This window comes from Zeugodacus cucurbitae, chromosome 2, assembly GCF_028554725.1.
Source record: "Zeugodacus cucurbitae isolate PBARC_wt_2022May chromosome 2, idZeuCucr1.2, whole genome shotgun sequence".
Lineage (NCBI taxonomy): Eukaryota > Metazoa > Arthropoda > Insecta > Diptera > Tephritidae > Zeugodacus > Zeugodacus cucurbitae.
The window spans coordinates 27,747,201-27,773,741 of record NC_071667.1 but is presented as its reverse complement, the minus strand read 5'-3'; the positions used below and the strand labels follow the sequence as shown (position 1 = coordinate 27,773,741).

General features: G+C 36.0%; 4 protein-coding genes across 5 annotated transcripts; 2 read left to right on the top strand and 2 right to left on the bottom strand.

The window, feature by feature from the left end:
* The first annotated feature begins 1,730 nt into the window (after nucleotides 1-1,730).
* On the top strand, nucleotides 1,731-9,591 carry LOC105213694 (uncharacterized). Its single transcript, XM_011186698.3, has 4 exons — nucleotides 1,731-2,145; nucleotides 5,193-6,700; nucleotides 6,867-7,168; nucleotides 7,244-9,591. The coding sequence occupies exons 2-4, from the start codon at nucleotides 5,653-5,655 to the stop codon at nucleotides 9,074-9,076; spliced, it is 3,183 nt and encodes a 1,060-aa protein (XP_011185000.2). The 5' UTR covers nucleotides 1,731-2,145; nucleotides 5,193-5,652; the 3' UTR covers nucleotides 9,077-9,591.
* Nucleotides 9,592-15,776: 6,185 nt separating this feature from the next.
* LOC105213695 (GILT-like protein 1) lies at nucleotides 15,777-18,691 on the bottom strand. Its single transcript, XM_011186700.3, has 5 exons — nucleotides 18,250-18,691; nucleotides 17,003-17,134; nucleotides 16,331-16,492; nucleotides 16,106-16,243; nucleotides 15,777-16,030 (listed from the first exon to the last, which is right to left on the bottom strand). Exons 1-5 carry the CDS (start codon nucleotides 18,349-18,351, stop codon nucleotides 15,926-15,928), a joined length of 639 nt encoding a protein of 212 aa, XP_011185002.1. The 5' UTR covers nucleotides 18,352-18,691; the 3' UTR covers nucleotides 15,777-15,925.
* A 2,328-nt stretch (nucleotides 18,692-21,019) lies between these two features.
* On the top strand, nucleotides 21,020-22,331 carry LOC105213684 (probable dimethyladenosine transferase). The gene is made up of 3 exons (XM_011186685.3): nucleotides 21,020-21,190; nucleotides 21,260-21,972; nucleotides 22,038-22,331. The coding sequence occupies exons 1-3, from the start codon at nucleotides 21,133-21,135 to the stop codon at nucleotides 22,185-22,187; spliced, it is 921 nt and encodes a 306-aa protein (XP_011184987.1). The 5' UTR covers nucleotides 21,020-21,132; the 3' UTR covers nucleotides 22,188-22,331.
* A 488-nt stretch (nucleotides 22,332-22,819) lies between these two features.
* LOC105213683 (SCY1-like protein 2) lies at nucleotides 22,820-26,522 on the bottom strand. 2 transcript variants are annotated; one of them, XM_054225860.1, is made up of 7 exons: nucleotides 26,385-26,522; nucleotides 26,180-26,326; nucleotides 25,509-26,108; nucleotides 25,237-25,439; nucleotides 24,263-25,155; nucleotides 24,012-24,203; nucleotides 22,820-23,959 (listed from the first exon to the last, which is right to left on the bottom strand). In XM_054225860.1, coding segments are annotated over exons 1-7 (2,595 nt in total). In that variant the 5' UTR covers nucleotides 26,386-26,522; the 3' UTR covers nucleotides 22,820-23,400. The 2 variants fall into 2 exon arrangements, with proteins under 2 accessions (XP_054081835.1, XP_011184986.1); XM_011186684.3 differs by having other exon boundaries at nucleotides 26,180-26,472.
* Nucleotides 26,523-26,541: the final 19 nt, after the last annotated feature.

Below are 26,541 nucleotides of genomic sequence, written 5' to 3'. Positions count from 1 at the left end.
AACACATTTTTACATAAATGTGTACTTGCTTAATTTGGGTATTAGCTCAACTTAATTAGATTATTGTTTAAATTCTCATTTTTATAACTGTAAAGTGCAAAAAGTTAAGCAAATATTAACCAGTTAGTGACGTATATTTGTTTAACAATTTTACTAGCACACATTTTTTATTAGTCAAACCATTTTGTATATATTTTTAAAAATCGTAAACAAAGCTTTAAAGAACGTATGTGTATGACAAAATTATTGAAAATATTGAAATTTGTATTTTTGACAGAACCAAAAAACTTACTTTTTTAGGCATATTTTCGACATAAAAAAGTTATAAAATATATAAAGAAAAATCCTTCGTTAATTAACTAGGTAAAGTTATTTTAAAGATTTGTGCAAAATTTTAACAAAATCGCTTCATGACTTTTCGTGAAATCGTTTCCACCGACTTGAAAAATAGAGTTTTGAGATAAACGCGTTTAAAGTTTTACATTCATACTGACTTGGTCGGATGGGCGCAACCTTCAAAGGGTATATCTCTTAGAGTATATATCTTAGGGAATATCTCTTATTGATTTGATATTATATATAACATTTTTTTTTTCAAATTTTGAAATTTTGAAACCCATAACCCCTTAATTGATTATTTTCGCGTTAATCTTGTATGCACATAGTTTCAAAATAATTGATTTATTAATTACTATATAAATTAAAAAAAAAAAAAATAAATGTGGAAATATAAGTTTTGAGTTATTTCTTTTGACAACATGAAGTTTAAATATTATATATTTAAAAAATCCTTCAAACAAAAAAATCCTTATTTTTTAAGTGCATTAAGATGTCAATAGGAGATGTAACCTTATTTAAGCAAATTTACTTTTCAGAGCTGGGAGTTTCAACCTAGTATACAACTATTCGAATCCAGCAAGTATTACAAAATATGTAAACTCAAAGTTAATCAATTTTATAAATAAAATACTGTGATATCCGGCAATTAAAAAATTAAAAGCTAAAAGGAAACATATATAGAGTTTGATATTAAGTATACGTCAGTTCTAAAAAACTTCAATAATGTTTAAATATATTTTAAATATAAATACTATATTATACATTAATAGACTTCATATAATCGCCTGATTTCACAGGAAATAACACCAGATAAATATTAAAAAAAATTAATATTATGTACACACTGAGCTATTTTCCCTCACTTTTCCGTATCAAAACACCAACGCTTCATCAACCCTTCAACTAACAACGTCTTAACTACTCGCAAGCAAATAAGTTTCATTAATCAAACATTATTTCATTCAATTTTTATTAAATAATGAATAAATAAATATACGTACATACATATTAAATATGTACATATCTATTATCTTATCAAAATCTTCGCACCAAAAAATAATTGCAATGGCAAGTGCTTTGTTTATTTTTTTCAATACAATTACATGCACATACATATATATGAGTACAGCTGTTGGTGCTATCGTGTAGTTGAGCGATTTATCAACATTTAACACACTTAAATCGCGTCAGCACACACATGCACTCATATTCATACAAACATATATAAGACGTGTAATACACGATACAATCAAATAAATGCCTTTGCGTCCGTATGTATTTGCGTACCTTCGTATTTATTTGTGCAAAAAAAAGAACGCGTCAAAAATAAGTAAAAAATAAACGAATTACTCCAGTAAAGTGCTCAGCGTACGAGTGCTCACTGGCGGCTTATTAGCCATTTTAGTCGTTCACTTTCCTCGCAAGCCGACGCGTCAATGGGCGAGCGTAAACAATTTAACGGGATATTTGCAAATTGAATTTTTACAAACCGCGAAACGTAAACTTTTTTTTCGAGAAATCAGTGAAGAAACTGGCAAAATTTTGGAAACTAGTGTGTGTGCTGCAATTCGCAATTAAAGTGGAAATTTTAAGAAATCTCTAACTTTTAAAATGTGCTGATTTATTAAAAAACAAAAAACAACAAAAAAATATTATTTAATATTATTTAAGTGTTTTGCAATAACAGTTCGTGTTAAGTGTGCAAATTATAAAAAAAAAACAAATATTGTCTGAGTGTAAATAAAAAATGGACTGCGTTTTAAACTAACCTGAAAATTGTGCTAAAAAAGAGGTTGTGGATGAGAGGTACGAAGTTTGTTTCATGCAAAACTAATTAAGCGACGTCAATGGCTATAATTAAACTTATTGTAGTATTTTTAACTAGATGCACACAATTTGACTTTTCATTTAGTAAACTCGTATCACATAGAATTATGAAATTGACAAAGGTGACATTCGCTATTGATGTTTTTTATTGTGTTCTGGGTGCATATATTCTTAAAATGTCTATTTGATCAGTTGTCTCATCTATTGTCAAACGATTTAAGATAAATATAATATATATTAGATAAAAAGTTAGTATAGTTTCCAGACTTATGCTGACTGAGACCACTTTTGAAGTTAGAGCCAAATAAGTATACAAAAATATAATGTCATTTACATATGTTGGAAAATCTCTTGATGATCAACATATTCGTTAGCAAGCAGTACTTTTTCACATTTAAAACCGCTCATTTTCATTTAATATATTTTTAATAAGAAAATAGAAAAAGTTACTATTGAAAGTTAACTCAATTGGTATTATTTCTCAATACCTGAGAATATAGAATAATTCCGTCGGTATGAAAAGAAACTAATACATTTTTTTTTGTTCGAAAGTTGTCTTTAAATCTGAATGTGTTCGCATTTCAATCCTATGGATATTTTCTCGAATGCGCATGAAAAAAATTAGCTCAATTAAATATGTACTTTTTCTTATTACTTCTGAAAAATTTGCTTCAGAAAATAATAATTTTATTTGCTTATACTCTCAATTAACGAAAAATTGAAAATGTTCGAACAAATTTGCGGATGATGAAGCGGAACAGAATTTTATGATAGCAGTATCTTCTATATAATATAACATCTAAATCATATTTAAACATTTTCAGAATTAGTAACCATGTGGCTGTGACCGAAACAAGTCCTAATACTTGTGTCAGATGTTAAGGGTGCTATGTATACCCGACAATAACGTCAAGACCCTCGTACTAAATATATATATATATACAGTGGAACTTCCATAACTCGAAGATCTCCATAACTGGGACACTTGAATTGGCAATAGCGTTTAGAAGCCAAATTTCATACAAATATCCTTTCCGAACTCGATTTTCTATAACTCGAAGTTCTTCATAACTCGAACTCTTGATGTGGCAATAGAAGGTAACTTTCATACAAATTTCCTTCCATAAATCCAACTTTTCGACAAGGGCATAATTCAAAATTTAGTCTCTCTATATCATACGGAAGCGAACAAAAAATATAATATTGCACTTATGGATTGCATAATTCATACAGATAGAGACGTCAAGAGCCAAACAATGGCAAAATACAACAAACAAAATTACAGAAAACATCTTTTATCGTATGTCCATAAAACTTTATTCGAAATAAATAAATAAAACAGTGTATAAATCTATATTCTACAGCTTCTTGGAAAATTTTATATTTTAATGAATGTTCTATAACTCGAAGTCTCTCTAACTCGAATTTTTTTTGTGGATTATGGTGATTCGAGTTGGAGAAGTTCCACTGTAATATATACAATATTTACCTAAAAAAATTTTAAACATATTTCAAATTTTGTTGAAACTGGTGCAATAATTCTTTTTAACCTTATGGGTTTTTAATATTTCGTTCTAAATGCAGCATATACATATACATGTATCTTTTAGCGTTTTAGCGTTTTTTTAGCATTATACAAATGCTGCATTACCTCTTTGAATGTGTTCCATTTTTTTCATGATAAAAAAAAAACAAAAAATGTCTTCCTATTACGCTGGTTAACTCTGATTCACAATTCGGAAATCCGAATAAAAGGCAGAATAAATGTTAAATTTTTTTGAGAAAAGAAAACTGTATTAGAAAGGGATTCTAAATAAATACAATATCATTGAAAGGAAATTTCTCATGAGAAGCCCATCAAATCAAAAATTATTCAATCTTTCAATTTGAAACCGGACTCAACGGATTTAATTTAAATCGTCAAAGTGGCATAAACCAAACAAGTGATATTAGTCCTGAATTTTTACTACAGAGGAGAGTTCTAAAATTTTTATTGTGTCCCCCCAATTTTTACTTATCAAATATACGGGCAATTTGATATTGTCCACCCAGTGACAAGGCCGTAATTCATAGAAAGATAATTAGGTGATCGGCAAGCCGCCCTATAAACTCGTGTCTATTCACTCGAAACACTACAGAAAAATCGTGCTCCTGACTCACACGGAGATTTCATTTTGGTCAAAATATTTTCAAAACTTGCAGCTGCTTAAATAAAAACCTATAAATGCCAATGCCAGTTATTTACTTAACTTTAGATTATTCAAAAGTAATACATCTCTCTTATACTTCTCTCAAATGTTTGAAACTATTATGTATTCATATGTATATTATTAATATTTTCTGATGTTTCTAAGAATTACAGAATTACTCTTTGAATCACTCTTATATTAGGAAACTCTCATTCTTACACTTGATGGTCGTGCGGTTGCTTATCAAACGAATGTTGTTTGGTTTACTTAGTAATAAATCTACCTTATCGTTTTATTGAACTTTCAGGTGGCATCTTGTGTAATGAGGTTAATTGTTAAAAAATTACTCAACTCTTTACGATTAACTTTATTATATATGCTTATGTACATAACTTGTTATTACTTTATAAACACTTTCCTTTCTAGACAATATCGATGTTAAACATGAATTTGCTATCCGTAAAGTATTTGCAACCAAATCTAAATCACAACAATGCGTTAAAAGTTTGTTCTGATGACCAAACTTTTCTTATAAAAAATTATTATTTCTAAATTTTTTTTCCGGATTTCTCAACACTGAAGTGGATTTAGAAGTATGAGTATATCTCTTGAAGATTACAATACTATTCATTGTAATGTTATATTTAACGCTAAGGTCTAATTTAAAATATTAGAAAAATAATTGAAAAGCAACACATAAATAAATTTGGAATCAAATATTTGCATAGATGTAAATATGAAGACCAGTAAATATGTATATCGAATTCTTATCATTATCTTATCGTATTTATATAGCGTAATTCATCCATATTAATATTGATTAATTTTCTCTTGCAGGTCAATGATATGTGTACAACAGACCGACAAAAAATAACTACCAAATATAAGTGATAGAAAAGGAAAGTGAGTTTTAAACAAAACACACATGGTTAGAAGTGTAATCGGTGGAGAAATATTGAAAAACATATAAGGAGGCAAAAACTGGCGATTTTAGTTGCCGCTGATATTAAAAAAAGCAAAAACAATTTACAATTTCCTATGGTAAACAAAATTAGAAACGGAAATCGTAAAGATTGAATAGCCAAACAAGCCAATGAAAGCAATGAAAAATCATTAGAAAGCAACAACTACAATCAATTAATAGCAAATAACATTAGCAACGGATATATTAGTAATAAACAAATAAGTGGTAACAATAACAACATTCCGCTATATAATATACCGGTGATCTAATTGGCAATAATAACGCCGATATATACAACAAACACATAGCAGAAACAATAGCACCAACAACAACATGATGGACGTCACAACAGCGACTGTAAAACACAGTAATAACATGAACAGTGCTGCCAATGGCAACGGTGAAATGTTGCAACAGCGCGATGAGGTCGACTTTATTGCTGTGGCTGCACATAATAACAATAACAACAACAACAATATTTTCGACAACAAAGTCATGAGCAATGGTAATGCAGCAAACGGATTGAATTCGAATTCGAATGCAACTTCGACAATTTTCACGAACTCGAAACTCTCAACAAATGAACATTTACAATATCAACAACAACAGCAAAATAAAGAAACAACGAAGAGTAAAAAGAAAGTAGTCACAAATGAAGAACCAAAGAAAAAGAGTTCCACAAAAGAGCGTCTCTCCCTGTTCTCCACACTCGGACGACGCATCAGTCAGAAGACCTTGAAACAGAAAGACTCCAATGGAAATGAAAACGAAAAGCCTACAGCTACGGCGAGTCCGTCCACAGCAGTAACAAATACAACAGCAAAACAGGCTGCCAACGCCAACAACACTCCGGTCCGCCCACGTACATTTGTTAAGAGTTCATCAATCGCACGCCTTTTAGGTAATACCTATCAGCAGCACACGAAGAAGCTGGAAAAACACCAGTCGAGTGGGGATAAAGGCAAAACACCATTAGATGGCAAATTTCATACATATGGTGGCAGACGGCGCAACAACGGTCCCTATTTGGATCGTTCCAAACGTTACTCAAAAGATGATGGTGATATTAGCTCGAGCAACAACAATAACGAAGAAGATACAGCTCAAACAATGGACTTCACCGATGTGCTGGAGTTGGAAGCGGATACGGCCGATGAACTGCAAAGTGCTTCGAGCGGTCTGGAACGCTTTTGTGATCACAGTACTGTGGCGGCTGGTGATGACGAGGCAGCCGCTGAATTGGGCAGCAAAACCATGCGTACCCTGTCGCGCAGCCTCGGCCGTTTGTGGGGCAAACGTTTGCATAGTGTGGACATAAGCACACCGGATCCCGAATATAAGGTATCATATTTGGGCAACGTGCTAACCGGTTGGGCCAAAGGTGAGTAGTTAAACCTAAAAAATACATAGGAACGAAGTAATATTTCCTACTATTCTAATACAAATCCTTTTGAGCCGACAGTATCTCCCCATAAACTTGAAATATATCAGAAACCCCTTTATATGATTCACTTTACTCAAAATGTATCTTATTTACTTACTAATAGGTGAGGGTTGCGTTGAGAAGCAACTGAACACACTCTGGCGCAACTACACACAAAATAATAAGCCCGACATGATCATGCGCATCAAGGTATGCGCGAGTGGACTGAAAGCCACAACACGTCAACACGGACTCACCGAGTACTGGGCCAATCGTATCACACACTGTTGTGCACCAAAGAACTATCCACGCATCTTTTGTTGGGTTTACCGACATGAGGGACGTAAACTCAAACATGAGCTACGCTGCCATGCGGTACTCTGCAGCAAGGAGAAGGTGGTACAGGATATTTGCAATACATTGAAGGTGAGTAACTGGAGCAGTCTGTCTTGATATGAGCTAAGCATACTCACAATTTTCATCTTCCGTTTCTCCCTGCAGGAAAATCTGGAACGTGCACTGCGTGAATTTAAACGAGAAAAAATTCTGAAGCAGAACGCTCGTCTCAGCCTGGCCAATGCAGCGTACGAAAATCCCAGTTTGCCGCGACGTAAAATATTACTTAGCGTTGGTGGTAACAACTACCGACCACCGCTGGAGCGATCCAAGTCCGCTCCGAAGCTAATGGCTATCGAAGAGGCAATCGGCGAAGAAGAAGGTGAGGATGCGGAGGATACCAATGAACCAGAAATGAAACCATGTTGCCAAAAAGATTCACTATACCCCGCGATGACTTTGGGCCGCAGACGCTGTCGACGTGGACACTCAATAAGACGCACAGGCAAAGCACGTCCGCTATGTGGCGTTTCCTTTGATGAATCACAAAAGCTAAAGCATATGTTGGCTGGAGATATGGAGCTTAGCTCATGCTGTCATGATAAGCACATAACCAAAGAGTGCGCCAGCCAACAGAACGCTACTGCGCCAAACTCAGAGCTAACGGAAGAACAGCGTAATAGCTACGGTTCCGATGACTCGGATGACTTTGAGAAGTTGCTGAAATACAATGACTACGATGCAAATGCATCCCTAGCAACAGAACTTTTGCCCTACTTCGACATGCAATTGCACAAGAACACCAGCAGCAGTCTCAGCGATTTGTGCACACTAAAAGATGACGAGGAGCCGCTCAGCCTGTTGCCAACCATAAATAGTGACCCAATGGCACATCCCGAGGGTGATCTACTACCCAGCGATTGTACTCAACAGGTGAACGGCGAGGGGGAAGAGGATGAAACACATGTGGGCCTACGACGCGATGGTGTTTGCAGTGATGGTGAGGAGGATTATCTGGACGCCGATGATATGTATTTTCGACAGGCGACAATCTTAAATATTTTACATCGCAATTCCATGCGCAAAATGGCACAAATTTCACTGAGCAGCGACGAGGGTAGCAGCTTAGAAACGAATGCCTCGGCGCCCCTACAATACCGTCACCAAGCGCAGTCTTCCATATCGTCCAACGCTTCCTCGAACGCCACAACCAGCAGCTTGCTGCAGGAAGGACACAACGACTCCACAACCGGTAAACGACACAGCGGTGCCGATAGCGATGAGGGCTCTATATCGAGCGGCTGCGAGACGGCCAGTACTGTGACGGCTAACCAAGATGATCTGTCATTGCAATACCGCCACGACAAACAGTTGTTACAACTACAGCAGCAACAACAAGCAACTTTAATGGACGGCGACGACGCACACTTTTTCAACATGTCCAGTGAGGCGCAATCGCCCGTCACCGCCGATGAAATCTACCAAAGACTCGAAGCGCGTCTGCAGCGCCGTCAAAACAGTGACGCCACCACATTCAGCAGTTCGAGCACAATTACACTGAAGATGAACACAGGCAGTGACGGCTCTTTGCCCCACGCGCTGAACGATCCCAGCGCACAAACGAACACAATTGAGCAGCAAGCGAACGGTTTAGCGAATAGCACAACGCGTATACGTCGTCAACGGCAACGCCAATTGGTGGCAGCTGCACCACCGCCTCCGGATTGCAACGTCGACGACACAGACTCAGAGTGTAGCGATGAATCCGGCTACGTGGAGTATCAAGAGCGCGAAAAAACGGTGCGTGAGAAGATCGGCGACGTAGAGCGTCGTCAGTTGCAACAGCTACACGAGCAAAAGCAGCAACCTGTTGCACAGCAACGCCAACATAAGCCCCAATTACCGCCCAAGCCATTGCCGCGTCGGACGCTCAGTGGCGCCAGCGTAACTGTGTCCCTGGCGGGCGCCCAACATAAAAGTAACAGCACCTCAGTGTGAACGCTGGACCAGCGCAAAGGGCTGGTTGAAATATCGCAGCATTGATTTCACTTGTGAGTGCTTGAAATTTTGAGTTCGCAGTCAAGTAAATGCGCCGTGTTGCAGCGCATTTAGCATTCGTAAGCAAGTTTCAAACATTTCACTGCTAAGTGGGAATACGCATGATTGGGAATTTATGTGTTTAAAATTCGAAAATTTTCCGAAAAATTCGATAAAACCAAAATTTGCGGTGCGATTCGAATTACCTCTACTTTTTTTATGGAAAATTCTTTAACAATAAATAATTAAATTGTTTAAAAAAAAACTTCCAAAACAAAAATGTCCAGCCTTTTGGCATCTAAATAGAATAAAATTTAGGAATTTTAGATTTAAATTTTTTTCGGGCATTACAATTATTATATGCGCTTAGTTATTTATCGAAGAATTGTTTGTGTGAATATGTGAGAAAAAAATATTAAAAAACAAAACACATGTTTGAGGTGACCAAACAGGGAATAAAATAAAAAAAATTATAACGATCACGCGAAAACATTACATTCTAATGAATATATTATATATATTTTTGTTGCATAAATTAAATAAAGCAAAAAAAGCATATTAATTGTTTTATACGATATAAAATTTGTGAAGTTATACATATGTATACATGCCTTGAAAATTTATAGAAAATATCATTTACATATAAATAAATAAATTTATTCATACTTTTTCGCACTTATGCACATCTTTTTGTAAGCATTTAAAGAATCTAAAATTAGAAATTTTGTATTACAAAAATTGTTATAGTTTCAAAAATTATTTTCTTATGATATTGTTTAATTTTAATGCATAAAAAAATATTGGCCTGAAAGCATGAGTTGAAGAAAAATAAAATAAAATATATGAATATTTATGTGTTGAAGTTGCGCATTATTAAATAAAATTTTGTTGTTATTATACAAAAATCAGAGTAAAATGCCCTAAAATTAGCATGAATTGTTAAATAGTCGTTTTAAAATAAAAAATAAATACATAAATACACATAACTGTTTCAGGGAATCACTCTTATGCACGTGCTATTTATCAATGAAAATTTTGTATTAATTAATTATTTTTATTTTTGTGAAAATGTAAGCATTTATCGTCTGCACATTCTTATCGCACTTTCACATTAAATATATACATACATATATGTATAAACATGCTTATGTGAAAAAACTCACTACAAAATCACGACGTACACAAAAATGCATTAATTATTATTATTTCTTATCCCACATTTGTACATATAAAAGCATTTTATTTTCCACCATTACATTGTAGTTATATATTCAATTGCTTTACCATTACAATTAAGACTTATAATTTATATAAATATATGCATCTACTTACGCATAGATATGTATATGAATATTGAAATTTCTATGTCAATTATTGTTACAGGTGATTGCGTAACTTAGCATATACATATATATACATATTTATATATATAACAAATACGTAAATATGTATTTACCCATATGCAATATGTATGTACACATGCATGTATGTGGGCAATGTTGTTATTTCTCTAACATGTATATATGTATATACATATTTGTTTGTAAATGAATTTAAAAAATTTTTTCACAATTTTCTTCATAAAAATTTCATGTACTACACATGTGTGCATACATATATAGATATTTTAGTATTTAATATATATATATAAACATATACATACATATACATATACATATAGAGAGACAAGTACACAAAGTAAAGGAAATATGTAATAAATAAAATAAGTGAATAAATTTAAAACGAATTAATAAAAATATTATTTGAATTAAAACAACTACGCCTTTAGTTTTGATTTTACAATATATTTTTGATATGTCGGAAGGCAAAGAAAGCGATAGGAAAATTTTAATTTTATTAAGGAGTTACATGGATTTCGTGGATTTAAAAATCAATTTTTTGTCTTATTAATTTCTACAACATCTCAAGAATATTGTCCTAAATTTAAATTTCAAGTCGATCCGAATAATAGTTTCGGACATACAGCCTTTGGAAGGTGTGCGCTCCAAGTCAGGTATTATTGTTATTCAAAACTTTAAACGCGTTTTTCTCGGAACCTCCAAGTTGGTTGTCAAATTTTCTCGAAAACTACTCAACCGATCTTGATGAAATTTTGAACAAGCGTTCGATTTACAATTTACTCAGGAGTTATTCTGACATCGCGGACGCACCTTTTTTCCGGGGGGTCACCGGAAATGTCGTCGCAATGGAGGAAAAAATATTGAAAATAGGCCATTTTTTACACGACAAAACCCCTTAATCAAAAAGATGTAATCGAAGGCGCTAATCCGTTTATAAGCACTTTTCGGTGCCACATTTGTAGTGCGATTGTCCTTTGTTTTAAAATAGGCCTTAGCCTCGTGTATTTACATCTTCATTGTGGCTGAATTGTCCAGTAAACATTCTTATTAGGTTTGTAAACAGAAACAAGTAATACCCCTGCTTTAATCGGGGTTAATTCGAGAGTTATCTCAGTTAACTCCGTTTGCTAACTCCCATTTAGTCCTCAAAATTTTAGAGAGTTAGTGCGAGTTCGTGGTTCATTGTTAAACATGGCCGCTTTTTATCTATTGTGAATGAAAATGTGCAATACTGAAGATGTTTTTCAATTAAATGTAAACAAAAACATACGCATGCTAATTTTTTCTAAAATGGAAGTAATAATAATAGTGTATTTATATATCTATTTTTTTTAATAATTAGTGATTTTGTACAATTTGTGCGGCTAACAACCGCAATAATTGCTTTCTATCCAATTTTATTTCACCAAAATGGAAATATTAGATAGATTGTATCCTCCCAGGAACAGTTTGGATTGACGAAGTCCCTGCATGTGCAACCAACAGCGATTCCTGCTTGCTGCCTCCTCCTCTTTCAGGCGGGTTATAAGAACGTGCCGACCAACCGCGATAAAGGGCTCTGGCCCGATTGGGCTGGTGGCCGCGGCCTTCCTTGCTAGTTGATCCGCAAAGGTGTTTCCTTGTATTCCTTTTTGCCCTGGAACCCAAGCTAGGGTTATGCTGTTATTGCTGCAAATCCTATTCAAAGTATCTATGCAGTCCATGACCAGCCCCTAGTCCACCTCGAAGGATGATAATGCCTGGAGAGCTGCTTGGCTATCGCTGATAATGGCTATGCGCTCATTATGGTAGCCCCTGTCCAATATTACCTCTGCACACTTGGTAATGGCATAGACTTCAGCTTGGAAGATGCTGGGGAATTGGCCCATGGATAAAGACAGCTTCAGGCGTGGCCCCGTTATCCCGACGCCTATACCAACTGCTGTCTTTGATCCGTCTGTGTACCATTGTTGTGTGCTTCTGCGTATAAGTTCCTTGAGAGTTGAGTCCTCCCATTCCTTTTTATTTGACATAACTGTTTTGAATCGTCTCACAAGATGAACCCTTACCTTGTTAGGGCCAGTAAGGTCTTATTGGCCATAGTGCCAACCACCAAATGAAGTGGGGTGAGGTTCAGGATTGCCTCCAAAGCTGCAGTTGGACACGTGCGCATAGCACCAGTGATGCATATACAGGCTAACCGCTGCAATTTGACCAGCTGTTTTTCAGCTGTGGCCAGGGAGATCCTTGACGACCAGACCACTGCTCCATAAGTGGTTACAGGCCTCACAATCATGGTGTACATCCATCGAGGTATATGCGGGCTGCAGCCCCAGTTTTTGCCTGCTAGGCGTTTGCACACCATTAGCGCTTTGGTGGCTTTCGCAATCACGGAGTCCACATGTATCTAATACTACTCCAAGATATTTAATTTCCTCTACCCTAGCTACCGCTTCGCCATTGAGTGTAATGGTACCTAGGGCTGGGAGCGATCTTCTTCTTGTGAAGGAGATAATGGCTGTTTTTGATGGATTGATGTTGAGTCCAACATTAATACACCATTTCCTCGCTAGGGTTAGTCCTCTTCGGACGATGTCTCCAAGAGTGCTTTCGAATTTGCCTCTGGCGATAATTACGATGTCATCCACATATCCCTGACATCGTATTCCTTTTTCTGTTAGCACCTCCAATAGCTCGTCCACGACTAGGCTCCATAGAAGCGGTGAGATAACACCACCTTGGGGACAGCCCCTTGTCGTACCTAGTCGTATACTGCGTGAGGCTATCTGCGTTTCTGCGATTCTAGTACTAAGAACTGCACTAACCCATCTTACGATCGATGGGTCGATCCGCCTCCTGTTTAGGGCTCTAGTGACACTTGCGTGGGAGGTGTTATCAAACGCACCCTCTATATCTAGAAAGGCACACAGGACCACCTCACCGGTCGCAAATGCATCCTTACCCTCCGATACCAAGCTGTGCAGAGCCGTGTCAGTTGATCTGCCAACTCTGTAAGCGTGTTGGCTCGAGTGTAACGGGTAGAGCTCTAATGCCACAGTCCTGATGTAGTTATCCACAATTTTTTCCATGCCTTTCAGTAGGAAGGAGGTAAGACTGATTGGCTTGTATGATTTCGCCAAGGAGAAGTCCCTCCTACCAACTTTCGGTATGAAGACTACCTGTGCGATTCTCCATTTTTCCGGGATGTAGGCATGTGCTAGACTATCTCTCAACATGGACTAGGTGACTAGGTGATTGAGGATATGTTCCTGACCATGCTGGAGCAGCGCTGGGAAAATACCATCCACTCCTGGTGATTTGTACTTCTTAAAAGTTCCTATGGCCCATCTTACTGAGTCGGTGGTAAAGATTTCCTTAGCCACCTTCCAGTCCAGTGGACCAGGCTTATGATCCTCCGTCGGGACTAGCTGTTCCGTAGGGGTCGCAACTGGGAAGTGCGTCTCCAGCAGACATTTCGCCCTTTCTTCCAGACTTGTTGTGAACGGGCTTTGTGGAGCCTGGCTGCCGCAGGAGTTGAGAAGACGTTTTCACAAAATTTCCTGAAGTTGTCCCTTTTTGCAATCCTAATTTCCTTACTGTACTCAGTCAGGTTTCTCCTGTATTCGGTCCATTCACTAGTGCGTTTGACTTTGTTAAATAGTCGCCGCGCCACCCTCTTTAGTGACGACAGTTTCTTGGACCACCATGGGTTTTTGTTTTTAACCTTCAGGGATGTCAGAGGGCAGCTTGCCTGAAATGCATCTATTATGAAGCTCTCCATAATAACTGCCCTATCTTCGATCCCCCTGCATCCGCTTTCACCGCTCTTATACACAACACTCACCGCGTTAAGTCCAAGAATATCGTTATACTTGGACCAATTCACGTTTCTTGGGTTCCATACCTCTGTACGATTCCCAACAACTAACCCCACCTTAAATTTAATAATTCTATGGTCGGACAAAGAGGGTTCTGTGGAGACTCTCCACTCAGACCATCAGATCAGACCATTTGCGAGGTGGTTTCTGAGGGTAACATCTTCTCTAGCCCCAGTGACGAATGTTGGTTGACAGCCAACATTACTTATTTCTATGTTGCTACTTGGTATAAACTCCAATAGTGACTCACCTCTGCAGTCACTGCTTCCCCACTCCCAATGATGAGCGTTTGCATCGCAGCCCAATACCAGGGGAAGATTGGCCATACTGCAGTAGTCGACCAGCTTATGTATTTCATCTGGTGGCGCCACGGACGATTCACCCGGGAAGTAGGCCGAGGCAATGATTACCTCGCCCGCTGCGCAGTTGACCTGCACCGCTACGAGCCCACGGTTCCTGAATTAGGAGGGCACCCAAGTTATCCGATATGAACCTGTTCGAGATGACAGCCGAGGCTGCCATAGCTCTATGCAGGTTCACTTGGGCTATTGTCATGTGGAATGCGTTTATAGAACCGGCTCCTCCAGGAGCGGTTCCTTCTCCTCGCAGGTTTTGTCAGCCTGCATGGCCTTAGCTCCTTCCAAGAGCTCTTGGGTGGTTGGTAGGGCGGTTTGCTGCCCCCATCGGACTGCTCTTCCGTGTTGATCTTGACGTCGTCATTTATATTATAAATTTTATATACATATACATATATATACACAAATCTAACTTTTTTTCTGGGTGACACAATGGTATAAATAGTCGCTGTTAATAGTAATTAATAACCATCTAATTTTGTATTTCCACGCATTGGGTTCGGTCCATCGCGGCAATCCACTTGGATGATTGCCTCTAACTGGAACTCGCGGAGCACCCACTTTACAAAGATGTTTCACATATTCAAATAATCATGAGTCGGTATGCCCCTATGATATCTTTAGAAAGTCAGCTACCCATCAACAATGTTGCGAATACGCTATGTCCATGTCCAACAAATGAAAAAAACATATGAAGTGAAAGCTATTTACAGTTATTTCTTACACAGCATATCTAAGCATATTAACAACTAATTTTGAAATAATAATAACCAAAATTTTAATATATTTAGCGGTTTTCCGATTTCTTTAACTCATTATTTTCATTACTCAATTTATTTGTATTACTTTATTTTATGTTTGCAACATTCTTGCATTTTTTTCGCAACATGTTGCGCAACTCTCGCTCTCGTGAATTCACGCACACATAACAACAGTTTGTTTTCATATTTTTGTTTGCGGTTTTTGCTAAGTGACATATATAATCGAGATAGATGATACTTGCCTTTTGCATATCTTTTGAAAATATTCATTTGAATACATATACATATGTATATAAATAATTACCAGTATACAATAACAAAACACATTTTAGTTTTTTTAACTATTTTATTTAAGAACAAACCATATTAATTAATTGATAGTAATACACCGTTAAATACGCTTGTGAACACATTTTCGAAACTACATTACGCCAGCCACACTGCCTACTCTCCTTGCCGCTGCTCCACGTCAGTCTTATGCGCTGCACGACTCGTTGACGATGCCACGCTTTTGCAGCAGCGCACAAACGGTACCACGGAAGTCGTACAACGAGGCATCCTGCAGTTGTTGATTGAAAACCTGTCGCCGGGAAAACCAAAAATGTTAAAAATAAATATATTTAAAAATATTATATAAGCACAAGTGTTCACTTACACCATCATAAATGATGGTCGGCACAAATGAGGGCGTATACTGGTTGGTCACCTGCTCTGCCAACAATTGCAACTGTGTGCCAACGTTCGTGTTAACACAATCGTCAACGTCGCTGCTGAGGCCCACCAAATCGGTGCACTTGACGTTCATGGCAATATAGTAAGTTTGTTATAAATAAAAATGAAATAATTATTGAAATAAAAGTAAAAGTTTTCCGTCTCTTACATCTTCCACATTCTGTTTGTCCTTCGCCAACATTTGGCAGATGGCGAAGCGCACTCGTTGATTTTGCGTGCTTTCCTGATTCAAAACGCAAGATTGCAAGCGATTTCCGGCACATTCTGCTGGTCCATGCTGGCAATAGAACTCGCTGCCTAAGTTGACGGACTGTAGGAGAAATGCCATATAAATACAAAGCATAAGAATTTATGACCCGATTTTAACCATTTTTTGGTACAGAGATACATTAGAAGAAAAAGATTCTCAATTAAATCAAAATATCTGAGAGATTTACCGATATTTACGGTGAAAACTGAGTTCTTCATTTAGATAATTTTTCCATAAGTGATGCTACATCTCATCTGTGTAATTACGTACGTAAGGCAAACGAATGCATAGAATTAACATTTAAAAGGTAATAATTTGATATAAAAGCTGAAATGCTAATTTTTGAAATGCCTTTCAAAAAGGAAAGGAAATCGCCTGATTAATTTTGAATAATAAATTCATAATTATAATATTCCTCTTGCTAGGTATAATAAAAACCGTTATTGGACGACAAAAATTCGAACTGCATATTGGAGATTTTCGAACTATATTATCATTTGCATTGAATGAACACTTTTCATTAGAACTAGTTAAATAAATAAAATAACATAATTAATTAAAATAACTTACACGCGATTTCCCAAAAGGCACCAGATTTATATTTAAATTTTCTTTGAGATTACCATAGGCTGGCGCCAGCTGCCTGCCCATGAATCGAATGCTGTCCGGACAAAGAGATTCATACAAAATGGTGACGTCAAGCTGGAATTTATGAAAATACCGTTAAATGGATAATGAAATTTTATGAATTGAAATAAGCTATATACGAATTCTGAATCATCGTCTCAACGGCTCGATTTTTACTTTAGATACATAGATGATACCTTAACTTTTCGGTTTCGATTTAAGGGGGTGGTCATTCCATGTGAAGGGTTCAAAAAAGTATTTTTTTTTATCATAAATTGCTTTCTTAACATGTCTAGAAAACCCTAGTAAAATGATTTTTAAAAACTAAAGATTAAAGAACGAATTCTTCGAAGCGCTGAGTTGGCAGCTCTCTCTTCCAAAGTATCTCAAAAACGGCTTAACCGAATGACTTGAAATCTGTAGCGTATACTCAGCACATGTAAAGGCATGGAACGTTCTATTATCTATTCAAAAATTAAAAATTTTAATATTTTTTTTTATAGAAAACAACAAAAAAACACGAAAATCGCATTTTTTGTTCAAATGTCTACCAAAATTCCATTGCATTTAATTTAAGCTTATAGATTTATGCGACGTTAATTTTTTTTTGATCTCGATAAGCTAATCAGCCGGAATCGTAGAGGAAGTGCGATCCCATTTTTTTCGAGGCGGGGGTGTTCAGAACGCTGTAACTCATATTCTACACAATATTTTTAGCTTAAAATTTTTATTTACACTGTCGAAATATATGATCAAGAATGATAAGAAACTTAAAGTTCCATCCATTTACTGGTCGTAGAAAAAATTATAAAAAAAATCCCTAAAAAACAGGTCGTCACATGGGATATAATTATTTCTTTGCCAATTTGGTATTTTGCACAGACGGATTTCATAAAAACGATTATTATTATAAGTAAACTTAGAAATTTTGACTAAACTTCAATATTACAAATATACTAAGGGGTCTACGAAGAGCTTATGCGATCAGTATGGTTCCCAATACTGAAATTTTTCCAACATTTATAAATTTTGTTTAACTTTCAGTCACTTCTAGTTTCTTAAACATGATTTTTACACGGCTTTTATTTTTGCAATATGAATTTGTTTACATAATGCTTTAGTAATCGCTGCGTCCAATGCGCTTTTAATTATTCACAGGTTTTAATGTTAAGAAGTTTTCACGCCTTTACCTTGTTCGGAGCAACACTTTGGCCGCCTTGTGCGCCAGTCAACACAACAAACACGAATTGTAGCAATACAAAGACAGACCATTTAATTTCGATTTCCAACATTCCGACGAGTTTTTGCAGCGAACAGTAGCCGAATTCTTATGAGTTTATTAAGCGCTTTAGATTTACGAGCATCCGCCTTTTAATTTATTTGTATTTTTATTTTGCTATGTGGCTCCGCATAAAACACAGCAAATTGAATTAATTTCGCGTAGTTGAACAAACAAATAGTTCGTCAAAATGCTTTTGTGCCTAAATTTTTGCCTTTATTTTATCAAAATGACGTTATGGTACCATTAAAAGAAATCGTTTCGCGTACGCTTAGTAAGAAAAAGCTCCTCGACGTGCGAACGTTTCGGCGTTTTGTAAACGAATGGAGAACGCTGTTGGCGATTGCTGTGATACATATGGTCTCTCATGACTGCCGATATATCAACATCATCAGTTACCAATAACAACAACATGGGTTAAGCGCCAGCCGATGGCCAGTATGTCTTTGCACTGGGCGCTTAAGCTTACACGCACGCCTTGTGGTTAAGCCGGTTTCGAAGGTGCAACCGACGGACGAACGTTTACTCCGCGCTAAATGTGTACGAATGAGTATGTATGTTAAGACGAACATATGGAGCAATATCTCACATTAGCGGCAGGTGAATGTGGGAAGAAACTACCCACAATAGTGGTGTGGTCTCGTACTCCATCTACACAAATTCAGTCAATGAGTTTAAGATTTTGTTTAAGACGAATAAATATGGAGTTTCATGGAGTACTACTTCAGGTTATCTGATTTTGACAGTATCATTACTCTCAAGTCGGAAATTTTAACAGAAAATTAGTGTCAAAAATGTGCGAAATGTAGTAAAACGTTATATAAGCTTTGATTTGACGACTAGACAGCATTATTAAACCAAATTTTCTTATCTAAGAATTGTACAACCCACACGTGACTTTAGAGATGATAATGCGTCTTCGCAGTGTGACATTTTTGTAAGAATTTTAGAGTAATAATATTATAGACCCGTTGCCCTCTGAAGATTTTTTTGAAACAGTTCTAAAAAGGCAAGATTTCCAATACGTAGGTCAGAAATTACCGATATTGATGTTAATGATCCCGAGAGAGAGAGAGAGAGAGAGAGAAATATCAAGCAAGCGGACTGAACCAGAACACCCACGCCTTAGAAACTGAGTTTACAGTTTTGCTACTACGATGACACCCGAGACTACAAAGTGACTGATATATAGTCCAACAATTTTTTTTCAAGAGTAAACAGTACAGACTAAATGCTTATCATTCCAACACAGTCCTCCTCCTCCTCTCATCATACATATATAGACAACTATAAACCTTGATGGGGAAGGCACGATAAAAATTTAGAAGACGCTACCTACGACATGCTATTATTTTTGGAACCCAATTTAATATTTTCGATGGGGAAAAAGGAATAGAGATCAAATCGCCCTCAATCGAGCTTTTGCCTGAAAGTGAAAACATGCGCAATTTTATAAGAATCCTAATTTTTTGTTGTTTTTAATATACAATTTAAGTGTTAGTGTTTTCGTCGTTCATGACCCACTGTGCTTAAAATACATTTCTTTCGCCTGATTACCAAAACGTTGTCTAAATTTAACAAAATCAGTTTTATAATTAATTCTATGATAAATTTATTCGTAGAAGTTCAAAAACTTCTTCTCTTTGCTGGATTGTTGCATTAATTAATAATTTATTTATTAGTTTGCGTGCTTTATCGCTTTCTTCTACATTCGTATTCGTGCATTCACATTTTCATTTAAAACCAAAAATGTTTAAACTTTCGTATTTCTTCTTGGATTATTTTTATTGTTTTTTCCATTCTTCTTTGTTGTCTGAATGTTTACACTTTCTGTTTGACAACTTTTTGGGATGAATCAAAGTCAAAATGTAGTCAAAGAAGTTTATTGAGAGTAGTGAAAATGAGACTTGGTGAAAATACGTATGACAAACATATGTATGTATGAATATAATTATTTTGTATTTAAACATTAATTATCACATTTTGGCTCTTTAAAAGCCAGTACACACAAACTTATTTAAAATGCCGCTCATGAAAATACGGTTTCCGTATTTATTATTACTTTCACACATGCCATTTAGTTTTGTCCGCTTTTATAAATTTATACTAACAACATTAAAGATTACAGTCCATAAGGAATTTTTGAGCTTGGTTGAACTCTAAACACTTCCCTTACTAAACTTTAAAATTCCGGACTACCGATTCTAGAAAAATTCTCATTGAAATCTCTACAATCTATTCTTATTGTTGCTCGGATTAACCGAACCGTTACTGCGTTGACGATGTTGTTGTTGTAACGGTTATCTAAAATCATATTCGGATGGAAAAGTCAGTAGCCATCGACGTAATCTAACGGTAAATTTAAATTTGAGTTAGTGATGGATTACAAAGGAGATTTAAAAAATTGTTAGCGGCATTGTGGAGATATGCGGCACATATGTTCAGAATGTCGGGATCTAGTCTGAATAACTAAGAGTTGAGTCAACCACGCATATAATTTCATCACATATCTTTAAAAGAATCAAATGGGTTATATCCCGACAAACTGTATAATAAATAAATCATTTAATTTATATGGACCGTATATATATATTTTCTTGTACATATTCAATAATTTTACTGCTTACAGCGTCATCTACTGTCAACATATTGTCACAATACTTATGCTGTTGGCATCTCTATTTTGTATCTTCATCAACACATGGTCCAAAAGCAAAACAAATCAGAATAGAATTAATTCTCTGCACCGACATTTATTTACTAAATAATAATTTAATAAAGCGAAGAACACAAAATGCCTAAAATAAAAACAGAAAAGAAAACGCGTATACACCAAGAGGTGCAGAAGCAGGGTAAGTGCAATAATACTATATCAAAATGTTGCTCATAGTTGTATACAAGTTTACTCTGTTTCCATTCAGGCATTGTGTTTAATAAGGATTTTGGCCAACATATACTAAAAAATCCTCTCGTCATACAAAGTATGTTGGAAAAGGCTGCGCTGCGTAACACAGACACCGTATTGGAAATTGGTCCCGGTACCGGTAACATGACGGTACGCATGTTAGAACGAGCCAAGAAAGTAATTGCCTGTGAAATCGATACAAGATTAGCTGCAGAATTACAAAAACGTGTGCAGGCCACACCGTTACAACCAAAATTACAAGTACTCATTGGTGATTTCCTTAAAGCGGAGTTACCCTTCTTCGATTTGTGTATTGCCAACGTGCCTTATCAAATCAGTTCGCCGTTGATTTTCAAATTACTACTACATCGACCAATATTTCGATGTGCAGTCCTTATGTTTCAGCGTGAGTTCGCACAACGTTTGGTAGCCAAACCGGGTGATAAGCTTTATTGTCGTTTGAGCATCAATACTCAATTGTTGGCACGCGTCGATATGTTAATGAAAGTTGGTAAAAATAATTTCAAACCACCGCCAAAAGTTGAGTCGAGCGTTGTGCGTTTGGAACCAAAGAATCCACCACCACCAGTTAATTTCACAGAATGGGATGGCCTAACACGTATTGCATTTCTAAGGAAAAACAAAACTCTGGGTGCAGCGTTCAAAATCAATTCGGTGCTTGATATGCTGGAAAAAAATTACAAATTGCATCTATCGCTGCATAATAAAGTAAGCATTTAAGTTGCGATGAAATGAGAATTAAATATTAATATGAATACAATTCGTGTTTACAGCCACTAGAGGCAGATTTCAACATGCAAGCCAAAGTCTCAGCCATACTGCAGAAGTTGGAAATGGAAAATTCACGTGCACGTTCAATGGATTTGGATGATTTTATGAAATTGCTGTTAGCTTTCAATTCCGAAGGCATACATTTCAACTAGTGAGCATTAAATTATTTTGTAAATAATTGAATTTAGTTAATAAGGCGACAAAGCAATAAAATACGAAAGAGATGTGCATTATCAATAAGTAATTGCTAACTACATGACTTCGTAACGTTTGACAAAATAAACATTTTAAATGTTTTTGTTGGATTTATTTGAGCGAAAGTTCAGTACATTCTTTGTATATGTTGAAATTCATAAATTTATATGGGAATATTTCACAGATATATTACATATCTATACATTTTATTTATATTATGAAATAATTTTAATGTCTTTACTTGTTCTTTGTATACACCATAAATTACAATTATTTAAAAATGATAACATCAACATAGACACTGATAAAATGTGAGGGATATTTAAAAATATTTTTTTTTTTAATTACAATTTTATTTAAAGTTCAACGCACACACACAATGACAGTCTAAAAACAGTAAAATTATTAGATTCACACATAGGATTATTTATTGCGTCATTGGTACACTACACTACACTTCAATAGCTGCATGCTTTAATGTCTTCTTCAACAACTGCTAATACTTCAATCAGTTTATGACTTCATATTTAAGTTTTTATGTTCTACAATTATTCAATGTACTTCTTATCATATTGTAATGAAAGTGTAGATATTTTGTATACAGTCAAACGTCAAAAGTGAATTTAATCTTTCTTTATATCATTCGAATTTACTAGTATATAAAACGCCAATACAAATGTTTATGTAAATATTACTGAATCCTTTATTCCTAACAAAAATATTTTGCTTTAAACTACTTTTTTTGCATTTAATAGGATTTCAGTACGTATGTTTTGGCATTAAAAGCACAAACGAAAAATTAATGAAATCACAACTGAGATAAAAATTACATGCATAATTTGGCCTTTAGTCTGGAATACCATAAACGTTTTCATCTAATGAAATCACAATGAAACGATATTGCACTTTAAATACCGACACCGCACTGTTTGAAATAAGCATATGTGAAATAACTAAAACGTACATATATGCACAAAACATAAACTTGGATTATTACACTTGTTACTGTTTAAGTCTATACAACTTCCATACAGTCGTTGCTTCGTATATGTGTTGTTATTTAGTGTGATCACAATTAACTTATCACATATACACGCAGCTGTACCGACATTTGCAGCTGACACAGTAATGTAACCTACACCGAGACGCATAGGTTTTGTCGTTGCTCAACTAATTGAGAAAACTTAAAATATCCTGTTGTGATAATGTGTTCAGATTCTTATTATCCTGCGACTGTTGTGGCGTGGTATTCTGCTGTGGTAGCAGTGGTGCCAAATTATTCATACTATTCAAAGTATTACCGTTACTAACACCAATACCGCCACCGCCGCCGCCATTATATCCAGTTGGATAAATGTAGTTAACTGCTGGTCGTTGCGTACTAGTATTAACGCTCTTATTACTGCTACCGAAGGGATCCAAATTGTCCAAAGACGATGCATTGTTGTTACTATTACTGCTGCTAATAGCCTGTGGTGAGGCTAACTGATGATTCATAACTAACGGATTTGCACTATGCCAATTGTTGGTCCAACTATCATTCGCGCGAGTTTGGTTGGGACTGGTTAAATTGTTTCCACCACTAAATGCATATGGATTTGCAATGGGAGAAACTGCAGTATTACCGACACCGGCAGACTTTGGTGATGGGGAGTTATTCAAATTGGTCAGATTGGAATTCATCAACGAGGAAAGAATGTCAGGTTTGGATTGTGCGTTGTGTGATATTCTATAAAGGAATAGTAAGTAACAGCAACGAAAGAGTAAAAGAAAATACTCACTTCAGCACATCGTTGTTCGTTTTAAGTTTTTGTTGCTGACCTATTTGTGTTGGAGTTATTTGTTTCGTTGGTTGTGATATGGAGAAGCCTGAAAACATGTCATCGTCACTGTTGCCGCTACTATTGAGACTTGTGTTTGTTTTCGTACCCTGCTCCAATTCGTTAGTCAAAATTTCTGAAGCATCACGTGGCCTATTAAAAGACAATGTTTGATTTTTCTAACAACACTTGCTTTAGTCAAATAAACTCACTTGTTGTCCCTTTGGATAGTTGAGAGTTGTTCCAATTTCTCACGTTGTTCCTTCTCCACACGACTGAACATTTCCTTAATCAGCGCTACAATCGTATTGAACTGCGCGATGGTAAGACCGTTCTCAACGCACAGTGGCATTAAAAACGGTATACATTTATGCGCCATTACATCTTTTGTAATTCCTAACTTTGTGTTGGTCATGGCGATTTTATAAATTCCGATTATAGCCATTATAATTGCAGGTTCCCGACTTTGTATCTGCTGCAAGAATGGCAATATTTCATCCAACACCAACCACTTATCTAGATCTTCCAGCAGTTTACCAATCGATATCAAACAATTTACTTTTACCGAAACATTAGTGCTGTGCAGGCAGAGTTTCTTAATCCGTGGTATCACAGCATTTTTCATAGCGTTGTAGTCGATCAAATTGGAAAACGTCGGTAGTACACCTAAGCACAACTCTTGTATTTGCGGCATATCACATTCCAAAGAGCGATACAGTAGCGGTAAAACGTGTAACTTAACTTCTTCAGCAGGTGTTAACTTCAGTAAAAGATCCATTTTTTGCATGAAAATTAAAAGTATTTGTATGGGATCGGTCAATTTGAAAATGGGTTTCAGATGCGTAAAGATGTGTTCGCAATATTCCTTCTGGCTGCTCATCTCAGCAATTAACAATACATTAGGTAAAACAAATGGTATCATTGGCGAATTCACAAATTCTTTGACCAAATATGGCAATATGGAATGTAAGTTAACGCGATGTGGTAGTGTTGGTATGATTTGTGGAAGTCCTTTGTAGAATTTGGATTTTTGTAAATTATCCCACTGATAAAGGGAATCCAAATAACTAAGTGTCTTAACGCCAACATCTTGGAAATATGTAATCTTTGGTCATATACATAAAAACAGTTTGTTTATTATAAATTTATATAATTTGTTTGATATTTGTATATATATTTATTCTACCTGTTTCATTTCATGCAACTGTGGCCGCATGCGTGGACTTGGATGCAACAAAGCTCTTAAACTTTCGTTCAAATCGCTAGGAATACTATTCATTGGCGGGTACTTTCGTTGATTCAAATCGGCAGCGTATCGACGAAACGAGCTATAATCACTACCAAACATTTTTAACGGTTTACCCGAATAAATAGTGAATATAAGAACACCTAAAAAATATTAAAAAAGTATCGAGTTTTTCATTATTTTTATATAAGCAAATATTTTCAGTTACATACCTAACGAGAATAGGTCACTTTCGGTGCTATTTATAGTATTCAACGCAATTTCTGGAGCACAATACTCTAAACTAGGCTGAGCTAGTACGTGCATAGACGTAGAGTATTCTCGGCATGGCCAAAAGGGCTTACCATCAGTCGCCGGTTGATTAGCTATGCAGAAGTCAAAACCAAATAATTTCCAGCTACGATTTTTATTAATCACAATAGTTTCAGCGCAAATATTGCGATGCACGATTTTAGCGTCGTTATGTAGAAATGACAAACCGTCAAATAGTTGCAAAAGTCCATGACGTATCTCGACGTCATAAAGTTTTTTGTCCGAACGTACCGAATCACCTACAACATTTGCCAATGAGGCAAATACTGGCTCCGTGGCGAAAGCCAATGAATCTCGAGACTCCTCCAGCGGATGTTGAACGGTCAGCACATGTGGGTGTCGTATCTTTGTTAACTGCTGCACTCCACGCCTTAAAGTTTCCAACATTGTTTCTCGATCATCTTTCGACCAGCGCTCAAGGATTTTCTTTTCGAATACAAATACGGAGACTTCCTGTTTCGTGCTTTTCTTGTAACCATTGTACACTTTCCACATCAGCCCTAAGTATTCATTAAATGTTAATAAGTAGTTGCATTGCTTGTGGGTTGTGTTTACGTAAGTAGATACTCACCTACACCTGCCGTACACACCTGCTCCAGCACTTCATATTCTCTGGTGACGTTGTTTCCTGGAAGAACACCAGACAGCTGTGACACTGTTGTATGTACTGTTGAGTAGAATTTATTTATCACATCCATTGCCATTTCTAATTGGGTCACTGTGGATAAATAAGGCTCGAGAATCGAACTCTAATATAAAGGAATTTTAAGCTTTACTTTGTAAAGGAATTAGCAAAATTTTTCCTATTTTCAATGAAATCTTTTTGTTGTCTATTTTACCATCTCTTTCGTAAATTACTAATCGATAGAGAAAGGTGTATTCAGCGGATAATCAGCAGTGTTGCCAATTTACAATAAATACACATAGATTATG

Coding starts and splice junctions, on each gene's coding strand:
- LOC105213694 (XM_011186698.3), top strand. CDS start 5,653: ATGATGGACGTCACAACAGCGACTGTAAAACACAGTAATAACATGAAC. Junction 6,701..6,866: donor GCTAACCGGTTGGGCCAAAG/GTGAGTAGTTAA, acceptor ACTTACTAATAG/GTGAGGGTTGCGTTGAGAAG. Junction 7,169..7,243: donor ATATTTGCAATACATTGAAG/GTGAGTAACTGG, acceptor TTCTCCCTGCAG/GAAAATCTGGAACGTGCACT.
- LOC105213684 (XM_011186685.3), top strand. CDS start 21,133: ATGCCTAAAATAAAAACAGAAAAGAAAACGCGTATACACCAAGAGGTG. Junction 21,191..21,259: donor CCAAGAGGTGCAGAAGCAGG/GTAAGTGCAATA, acceptor GTTTCCATTCAG/GCATTGTGTTTAATAAGGAT. Junction 21,973..22,037: donor ATCTATCGCTGCATAATAAA/GTAAGCATTTAA, acceptor TCGTGTTTACAG/CCACTAGAGGCAGATTTCAA.
- LOC105213695 (XM_011186700.3), bottom strand. CDS start 18,351: ATGTTGGAAATCGAAATTAAATGGTCTGTCTTTGTATTGCTACAATTC. Junction 16,244..16,330: donor ACAAACAGAATGTGGAAGAT/GTAAGAGACGGA, acceptor ATGAACGTCAAG/TGCACCGATTTGGTGGGCCT. Junction 16,031..16,105: donor CGACCATCATTTATGATGGT/GTAAGTGAACAC, acceptor TCCCGGCGACAG/GTTTTCAATCAACAACTGCA.
- LOC105213683 (XM_054225860.1), bottom strand. Junction 25,440..25,508: donor AAGTGACCTATTCTCGTTAG/GTATGTAACTGA, acceptor AATATTTTTTAG/GTGTTCTTATATTCACTATT. Junction 23,960..24,011: donor ACGAACAACGATGTGCTGAA/GTGAGTATTTTC, acceptor ATTCCTTTATAG/AATATCACACAACGCACAAT.